Here is a 10,143-nt window from a genome sequence, read left to right as displayed (position 1 = left end):
GTGCCTGTGCCATATTCCCCCACTGCCTTGTCTCCAGCCTGCTTCTTGCCTACCTTGGCATTGAAGTCGCCCATCAGTATAGTGTATTTTGTTTTCACTCTACCCATCGCCGATTCCACGTCTTCATAGAAGCTTTCGATAGAAAAGCTTTACACGGACGAAAAGGGCACATATACACACAAACTTTTTCGTCCGTGTACAGTTCGCGCTTTTTAACGTTCCTATGCATTACCAACGTACCGACGCGCACTCTGGTCAACTTAAGGATTACTTTGTTTGCCTCTCCCTTCGACTGTTCCACTTATGCTACTGTCTGTCACGCCGCGCTGGGGGAGCGGTTGAGACATCACCACCTAGAAAAGTTTCAGGCATGCGCGTTACATGACATGACGTCAGCTACGTCACTAGCGGCCGGCTTTCGCCCAGATAGCTGAATCCGTGCCACCTCGCATACCACGCTAACGTGGGAGAAAAGTTAGGTAGGAGCGTTGTCTTAGGCAGGAGACAGGCGCATTCTGAGAATACATTGGTAAATATCAAAACCCATGAAATTTTCACAATTCAGAACAGGCAAGCCGAATGACGAAAAAATGATATTTTTTGCGTACGGAAACTACTAATGATGCATAAACGTGCGTATAGAAGATGCACTTTCTGTAATGCAGTTCCAGAATGGCCGTATACAACGCCTAGACAAGCATGAATATATGAAAGAAAATAGAAAATTAAGCCCTAAAGATGCAAAGCAAGGATTCCACACACCACACGTGGTACCTCATTCTGTGTTAGTACAATGGTGAGCAGCCTTGTCTATAGCGCGGCGACGGTGCTCTGCGGAGCAAGTCAGCGCCACCTAACGTTACGCTCTGGGTTTGAGCTATGCGTCTCAGAAGCATGCGCGGCGAAAATAAAGCGGTGCCTGCTCGTGGGTTCTCGGCCTCAGTACTTGCGCTTCAGTCCGCCAGGGCCGCGCTGAATGATATAACAGCGGCCGGAAAACCAACGTTTCGCGCGAGTCACGGGGCGGCTAGGCAAGCAAGTGCAAGTGTTATCGGTGATCGCGCGTTTCTGATGCACGTCTAAGTGATAGCGGGTGATCACGCGTTTCAGGCGCAGACCAGGCTAAGAGTGCGATAATTGGGCCTATATGGTTGTTTGGTGTCTATTTTCGTCTTGTCCGTATACAGTATATATAGGGTTTGAGCGTTACCACCACGCACCATGCGTTGCAAGCATATTGTGTGATGACGTGTCGTCGCGATGTGTTATCAGCTAGCTCCAAGTGACACCGCATTTGGCATCCATACAGATCTGAGGATTTGAAACACGGCGGCATGGCGACACCCTCACCGCCGTCACAGCGTCACAATCCGCCTTTTGCGACGCCGAACTGCGCATGCGCAGTGCCCTAGCGGCTGAGGAGCGAAGCGATTTGGCAGGCGCTAGAGCAGACGGCGGACGGCCGGGGCAGGCGCTGCGATTCTCAGCTGCGCTATTCTCGCTGCCGCGCGCACGGCACGCCTTCCTAACATATTGACATCGAAATTTGGCGCGATGCCAATGTCGTGTGTCGCGTACGGCTGCAGTTCACGTGACAGTCCCAGCAGGACAGTGCGGTTTTTCCGATTTCCGTCGGTAAAACGAGATCGACAGCGCCGTGAAGCCTGGATTAGGGCTGTGAAGCGGCAGGATGCGCAAGGGCGTCCATGGCAGCCGTCAGCAGCATCTCGACTCTGCGGGAAGCACTTTGTGACAGGTATGCATCCACATACGTAGTTCTCTGTTTTTGTCGTTACTGACTCATACGAATAATCTCGAGAAAGACGCAAATGTGTTTGAGCTAGCGAAACGAACGATCTCTTGCTCGCGCGAGCCGGCCGAGTGAAACGCGGTGCTTTATTTTTTTTAATTGTTTTTTGTCGTCATTTCTGTGCGGCCGCCGCGTTGTGCTTTACTTTGTTTTTTTGCTGTCATCTCTGTGCGGCCGCCGCTAGAACGCCGTCTTTAGCAACTTTACACCGTGCACACTTTTACTACTTCATAAGCGTTCAGCGAGTGCTCGTGATGTCGGCGTAGTTATCTGTTGGAGCCAAGCGCGCCTGCACTGCCGGGCAGATTTGGAAACGGCGTGCACTGTTTAAGTAGCTGATGGTGCTAGTTAGCAATCGCTGCTATTTGTCGTTTCATCATTCTTGTCGACACCGAGTATAGTAATATTTCTTGAAGAAAGCTTATGTTCGTTTAGCGAATAGCGATGTAGTACGGTTTGTACTATGGCTCATTTTCCCGTGCTGCGCTTTCTGGAGTCGAGTGGCGCGTCTTATTGTGTAACGGACACATTCCAGGGGCACCTTCACTGTCACCCAGACATCCGGACTTCATACCGACGCTGTTCGTGTATACAGACCAGTTCAGAAAGAAGGACGCGGTCGACCGCCATGTTCGTACCGCGGCGCGTTCCAAGAGGAAAACAGGCGCTCCACCAACAGCAGGTATCACCGGTTCCGGGCATGCTGGCCATTTTCTGGCATTTTTGTAGGTGTACATATACTTTATGTGGGTAAAACACGTATGCAAACTGACATTCTGTTGGCCTCCCCATTGCCTGTGTATGTACGCCAAGCACTATGGCACACTATAAAGGAATATATGCAGTGGTGAAACGTGATATTTGCCCTAAGAACTACACTTCATGCCCTATCCGAGTCATGCGTTTTTGTGTGTACTCATACTATTTTATTACTCACTTTACGTCACAGGTACAGAGGTTTCAGGTCAAGGAGGAACTTGTAAAGGTCTCAGTGATGGGGAACCAGACACGTCCTGTGTTCAGGGTGAGCAGTGGCTTTTGAACTAATGGCAAGCACACTGTCACATTATGCAGCTGGAAATGTTTTCCGAGGCTCACCTTATGTTGCTCATTGCGAGTCTTGCACGTTTGCGACATATGAATTATCCATAATTTGCTTTCAGGTGACCAGGTCATTAGAGTAGTGCACTCCGCACAAAGTGCGAATGCTCAGAGTAAATGTCAGTGTTCAATGAATTGTGTCTAAAGCAATAGCGTCACTTTATTGCATTTGTTGATGCAAATGCAGGTGCAGACTCTTCATTCGACGAGGAAGGAGCAGCTGATGCACTCTTGCTGCTTGCAACATCCCCAATGCTCACTGAGCCACAGGAGGTCCTAGAGCCAACGCCCTTAAGCAGAGAGGAGAACACTGACCACCTATTAACTGAAAATGTGGCATTACAACGGAAAGTCAGGGATCTAGAACTGCAATGCCGAAAGCTAAAACGCTGCACGTTTTCTGTGGATACTATTCACAAATCGTCTTTTAAGTTTTATACAGGACTGCAAAGTAAGGAACAGTTTGAAGCACTCTTTAAGCACATTGAAAAAAATGCAGAACGCATGGTTTATTGGGATGGAGGAAAAACACAAGCAAAGGAAAGACAGCTCTCCAAGCGCGAAGAACTTTTCATGGTGCTGTATAGGCTCAGGACTGGTGTTTGTGCCAAGGAAGTGGCTCGAATCTTTGGAATTTCTCAGTCATGCCTTAGTCGCATCTTTTGTACATGGGTAATTTTTCTCGATAAAGAGCTCTCAGCATTGACAAGGTTTCCCACATTAGCAGAGATCAAACGGCACATGCCAATGGCATTCAGTGACTTCTCAAACACTAGAGTCATCCTTGATTGCACAGAGGTGAGAATCCAAAGACCTTCAAAACTACAGGCACAGAGGCATACTTTCTCCTCGTACAAGCATTATAACAAGTTCAAAGCACTTGTTGGGGTAACACCAGATGGCTACGTTTCATTTGTGCCAGATTTGTGGGGTGGGCATGTTAGTGATAGCGAAGTTGTCGAAAAATCGGGCCTACTGGGTTTATTAGATGCGGGGGACGGTGTGATGGTCGACAAAGGCTTTAGGTTGGAGGGCGTTTTTCCACCATCTATTCAAATCCACATGCCACCATTTAAAATGGGGAACCAATTGTCAGCTAGTGACGTGATTGCCACCCGAAAAATAGCTGGCGCTAGGATCCATGTTGAGCGAGTCATAAGACGTATCAAAGAATTTCATTTTTTAGACAAACCACTGCCAATCAACATGCTCGACATTATTGACAGCACTTTTAGGACTTGCGCCTTTTTGTGCAATTTTCTACAGCCAATCATTTCAATCAATAATGAGAACAAGTAGCCAGCTCGCACATCTCTACTTCAAATGAGCCTCCTTTACCATGCTTATGACCAGAAGAGACCAGACTGTGTAACAACAGTGTACTCTCATACTATATCACGTGTACTTACGACGACGCTGTCTACTGTGCTACCTTCTGAGGAAATTTGTATTTTCCATCTCTAAATAAATGATACTGCTTTTTCGGTTATCTTCCATGTACACTGCACATTTATTTTGTTATGTCTATAGACGTAACGGCTATAGTTATCACCAATGCTACACAATTTGCTTAGGCCATGCTATTTCTTTTCATTTTGCCATAGAAAACAAAATACTTCGAAACAGTTTAGCCGAGCTACGAGCCGAGTTTGAAGCTTTTAAGCGCACGGCAAACAACAGCACATCACAGCAACCAATACAAATTGCGGACCACACTTCCAAATCACCACCACAAACATCACTGCAACAAAGTACCGCCTCCAGCACTCATTCGTTAACGCTGCAACAGTTAGCACAAAACATGCAACTAATGTTCGCAGAGCTACACAAACACCACACAATTCTTTTAAACATTGAGGCAGTTAGCCGACCAATCCGCTCCATGTGCCAGGTTGGATTTGCGGCCTGTCCAATCGTTGACTCGAGAACAACTGCTCTGCTGTCCACCGAGAGGGCCTGTATAGCTGCAAAAAAAAACAGTATTGTTAATTTATAGGTTTAGAATCCGTTTTACAAGTCGTACAGCAAGCATTACATTGTATTAAAGCAATGAGAAGTAGCATGACGTCAACAAAGCATCACTTGTCATGGCAATGTTGAGCTATTTGGTGGGGATTCATCGTGGAAGGAAGTAAGGGGTGCAAACATGGACACAAGAGAACCAGACAACACAAACACTGCAGATAGGAGCTAAGTGTACTAGAAATGAAGCTTAAAATGAGAGAAAGTTCAGCTAGTTGGTAGCGAATCGCACTAAAAGAAAGTAACGCATGCAAACATGGATACAAGAGAACCAAACTAAGTAAATGCCATGTTGTCTAGTTCTCTTGTTGGTGTTTGCACGCCTTACTTTCTTTTATGTTGAATCACTTGTCAGAAACTTAATACCATTAGGTTAGCTTTTATTTACTCCTACAAAGAAACCCCTACAGGCCTACTCAAAGAGGCTAAAGTACTTAGGTTGTGTCAAATGACACAACTGCATATTGCAACGATTAAAATGTAGGTAGATACTAATCTCCTACAAAATTGTACAGCTTACTTTCACAGTGACATAAGAATTTTTCTGCAGCTTGTAACTTGCATGTGCTCATTATGTTTTATTTTTTTTTTGCTAATTATGCTGGTCAACATAGCTAAATCGTAGAGTTGGTTCAGTATTGCAAGTATTTAAACATGCCTAAAAACAAGAAGAGCAAGACAAATGTGCATGCTTTCAATTCCATGCTCTGCTAAAACACAGTCAACATATATATATGACAAATGCCGTGCATGAATCCAGGTGATGGACTCATGCTAAAGGAACATCCATTATACATTCACACAGTGCTTCACAAACATGCCATAGATGAAGCAGATATGTTTGAGGACCCTGTGGGTGCTCACACACATCGAGTTATGCGACAGCCCTGTAAAAGTTAAGAAATGACAAGACACTAAGTCTAAAAGTGACTGCTGCATTATCTGCTGCTCAGTGGGATACTTGTGAAGGTGATGCCCAGAGACATAGGTGGGCATTCTTATATAAATGAGACAGCCTCAGAATGACACGTGCCAAGACAAAAAGTTGCGAAAAAAGTAATAAACAAGGAAGTGGACTTTCTTACCGTCAAACCTCTCTTGTATGAGTCTTTGACAGGTCTCACTGTGGATGTCTTCAATGTCTGGGACCAGTGGAGTGTCTGAAGCTTCTGGTGCCACTTCACTGGGAGTGTGTTCATCCTGGAATATAGTGCTTTACATTAGACAGCGCAGATAACATGCAAATGTTAGCTTAGTGACTACCTTGAATAGTAGTGCAGCTTGAAATATACGAAGCAGCATAGTAAAGATTTGAGGATTTTGTAAACAGGTCTTTGACAGCATCATATTGCGCCAGTGGTGAGAAGCGCAACAAAATAGGTTCAGATTGTGGTCTCATACCTGGCATGCCTTATTGCGCATGGTTGTTAAACAAGCAAACTCAGTATTGTACTTCTGAATCATTTTTCACATTTTATTTATTCGTACTCTAAATGCCTTCTTTCAGGATGAGCAAAGAACAGTTTTGAAAGTAAGCAAACTACAAGCTTACTAGCATTAGAAAATTAAAAAAAAACATTCAGATGCAGTGACATGAACTCGTGCTAACATGTGCTGTAAATCAAGAGCAAATGTAAATATGAAAGTGCAATAATGTGCATGTTGCAGAAGGGGATAGAAAAAAGTCAAGCCATACGTAGAGGTAAACAGTAATCAATGCACATCAGATATGCCAACGCAAGATTTAAAATTCTTTAAAATTAGGTTCAGCAGCTCTGTGTAGAGAAGTTATTCCATTCAGCTATAAAGCATGGTATGAAAAATCAAGGGACACTTAATACACGTAACTAAGGAAACTATGTACAGATAATTTAATAAGACTTGCCCAGCATGCTATACTCACATGCTTTGCTGCATAAGTTGCAGGTGATTGGACAGTCTCGCATGATAATTATGTGAATCACATGTGGCTATAAGAATTTATGAAGCAGGCACTGGGGAGTTCATCACCGACTTGATACCTACAGTATTACAGGTGGCGTCAAAGGTCTTGTCATTTGTAAAGGCACACAGCATTTGAAAGCCCTTAAATGTATCACACTTTGGAATTCACAGTCCCTTACTGCTGTCATGGACAAGACAAGCTATAGAATGGAAGTTGAACAGATGTTTGTGTCAGTTTAACAGTGTGTATGTGCATGAATGCTCTCGCATTATTTCAGTCATCACGAGATAGGTTCTGCCAGAATTTTTAAAATAACTTTGGCTTTAAAGAGGTTTAGTTGCCTCAATTAACCAAGACTTACATCACAGGTTTGCTGCATCATCTCATTGCTAAGCTTGCAGATTGTTTAGTGAGATATAAAAAAGAAAGTCACCGTATATAAACACTACTGACATTAGTGTTATACTGATGCAAACTGTACTTCGCATAAAAGCACAGTAAAAGGGGCTCTCAAACTGTTCCTGTCTGTCGTCACATGCTGATGGAACACTGCTAACTCTTATTTTAACAGATCACAAGCATGCAGAGTTAAGTGTAGCACTTACAAGTGATTCTCCTGAGTTTTCTTCGCTCATATAACGGAGAAGCAGGCAGTTTGCTGCCACCTTTTCGAGATCGGCAGCAAGCAGAGATGGGTCACTCGGTGAGAGCCCTGGCAGTGGATCAAACCGCCGCCTTTTCGCACCTTCATGTTTCCTTGTGTGAAAAGTGATGTCTTGCAGAGGCAGAGGTGGCTCATGCTTTTTGACTGAAAAAAAAAGTTTTGTTTGTACAAGTACAATAACGAAATTTTAAGTGCTTCCTGTGATGTTTAGCCAACGACCACATCCATTGTAAGAAAATTAAATGTTGCAGTTTGGGATTATTTTTTCTCTATGCAGGTCTTGTAGTTAATAATTTATGAAGCGACACCAATATGTGTTCTTAATTAAAACCAGTAGCCTATATTTGTCCACATACCAATACTCATGTACGCTGTAAACAATGTAGCTGTGTGAATGAGTTGATATTCAACAGCTGCTACCACGAATGCAAACTTTACAACACGTTAAATGGTCAACACGGTGCCACAAAGAACCGTTTGCAGAAAGGGGCCGGAAGTGTGATCACAGATTTTTTAGGCACTTTTGCCGCCTCCTATGTTAACTAATGCTTGCTAAGTAGTAGCATTCTTACCTTGGGCAGGAACAATCCAAGCACATGGAACTTCCGTGCACGTTGCCGCATCCTTTTGCGCCAAGTGAATGGCATGAAGGATTAACCCAACAAAATGTTGGCATGTGCCGCTCAGGCTGCAAGAATAAAATGGAAGAGGAGATGAGTTTTCATGCTCAACAGGTATTCATCAACGAAAAGATGGGATCAAGTGTTTATGAATTCGAAAGAACGGGTTTAAGTTCACGTCACTCAACGTGAAATACATGCGCCGATCTCAGACATGAGCCGCACACCACCACTCGCGCGTTGGCCTTGTAACACCATGTGCACACATTAACAGCATCATTGAACGATGCGATGCGGCTTGTCAGACAGCTATGCCGGCACGAAGTTAGGTACAACTAGCGGTTTTACAGTAAACAGCCAAACTTGGAAGTCATTCTCGTTATATGGCTCTAAATAGTGTACTGTGTGATACCGGCAATCCAAGGCTGTGTACGGTCGCAGACAAGTGCAAATTGGTATGCTGCACGACCGTGTCGATCGGTATACATGCAAATGCGCAAAAACAAGAACTCCCCGCTTTCTTCATTTACAGTATGTGTATTTTTTGAACATTTAAGCAACCGTACCTTTATATAAGCAAACAGCTAGCCCAAAACGGCAGGGCCGGTATAGTTATGAATTCCAAAATTTAACCCATCAGACTTAAATGTCCAGCACGCGGTTCATGCAGGTCGCGCTCCAGATGTAGAATAGAAAGCTTGCTCACCCTGCGGGGCAGAGGCAATGACCAGCCAGGATGTAGCCCGACGCCTTGGAAATCGCGGCGTGCACGATGTAATAGCCGCCTTTCATTGACGGTAGGCAGATACTACGCAAAAGTCCGCACGTGGATTCTGCTGACACGTCGTTGTACATGACGTTGCGCACGTATCCTTCTTCTTGGAACATCGTTCCTTTCATTTGCTGTCGCGCGAAGCGCGCTCCGCTCGACACCATGTGTTTTTCGAGCTGCGCTTCCGTGGGTATTTTGACGTTACCGAAGCGCTTTTTCCAGCCGTTCGTCACGCTGAAGAAACCTCCAGGTACAAAGCAGTCACCAGCGGGCTCCATGGCTAGCGGACGGCGACAAACTGTGCGCACACGTTGTTGCGGTTTTCACTCACACGCTGCTTGCTTGCACACGTGTCTCGCGTGCGGCGGCTGTCTGTCGCGGCGAGAGCGACGCCTGCCAAATCGTTTCTCGTGGCCACCGCACAGTGGCGCCACAATGCATCGCAAAAGGCGGATTGCAGGCAGCGCGCCCCTCGCGGCACGAAACGAACTCGCAAGGCGGTGGCTGGACAAGGAAGCGATGAGCAGGCATGCCTCTGTTTCTGCCGCGCATGCGCGCGGGACGCATAACTCAAACCCAGTGCGTAACGTTAGGTGGCGCTGACTTGCTCCGCAGAGCATAGTCGGCGCGCTCTAGACAAGGCTGCTCACCACTGTACATGTAGTAAGTGACACCTCAATGTTAAAATAAAGTATACGCACCTCTAGGACACATCACAAATCATACGAAGAATTTTTCGCCTCAAGTATGTCATTTAATGTTGTTTACGGCGCACGCAACCAAGGAATAAAGGACAGACAGAGTGGTAGAGCGCAGCCTTTTCTTTTTTTTTCCTTAGTACGATATGTGCGCGGCGAACATAATTGAAATTAACCGTTACCGACTAGCCCAAACTACAACACCTGTATATATGTCATACTGAAGAAAATAAGTTCTATACGGCGGAACTCCTCACGATGAAAATCTACGAAGTGATCACTTCCTCATCAGCATTTCCCTATCGACTCCCAAACTACGCCGGGTGGCGGGGGAAACGACTCTGACAATCTGGACAAAATTCTGACTACACAAACCTCCACCCAATGCTGAGCCGGATTCCATAGGGGAATGGTCCGATTTCATTAAAGCAGCACACGGGCGGGCATCTAAAAAGATTATACGGACGGTGGAAATACCGGCGGTGGACAGCCACCTCCTAAGCTTGTGGGA

At 45.4% G+C, this 10,143-nt stretch overlaps 2 protein-coding genes across 2 annotated transcripts; one reads left to right on the top strand and one right to left on the bottom strand.

Moving 5' to 3' along the window:
* The first annotated feature begins 1,444 nt into the window (after nt 1-1,444).
* LOC139059857 (uncharacterized) lies at nt 1,445-4,400 on the top strand. The gene is made up of 4 exons (XM_070538319.1): nt 1,445-1,756; nt 2,346-2,492; nt 2,760-2,834; nt 3,099-4,400. The coding sequence occupies exons 1-4, from the start codon at nt 1,555-1,557 to the stop codon at nt 4,208-4,210; spliced, it is 1,536 nt and encodes a 511-aa protein (XP_070394420.1). The 5' UTR covers nt 1,445-1,554; the 3' UTR covers nt 4,211-4,400.
* Nucleotides 4,401-4,773: 373 nt separating this feature from the next.
* LOC139060261 (uncharacterized) lies at nt 4,774-9,320 on the bottom strand. Its single transcript, XM_070539357.1, has 4 exons — nt 8,869-9,320; nt 8,115-8,230; nt 7,484-7,686; nt 4,774-4,875 (listed from the first exon to the last, which is right to left on the bottom strand). Exons 1-4 carry the CDS (start codon nt 9,210-9,212, stop codon nt 4,774-4,776), a joined length of 765 nt encoding a protein of 254 aa, XP_070395458.1. The 5' UTR covers nt 9,213-9,320.
* Between the last annotated feature and the right edge of the window lie 823 nt (nt 9,321-10,143).

The sequence above is a fragment of the Dermacentor albipictus genome, chromosome 5 (assembly GCF_038994185.2).
Source record: "Dermacentor albipictus isolate Rhodes 1998 colony chromosome 5, USDA_Dalb.pri_finalv2, whole genome shotgun sequence".
NCBI classification, from domain to species: Eukaryota; Metazoa; Arthropoda; class Arachnida; order Ixodida; family Ixodidae; genus Dermacentor; species Dermacentor albipictus.
The sequence above is the reverse complement of the archived record's forward strand: the minus strand, read 5'-3'. Positions and strand labels throughout refer to the sequence as shown.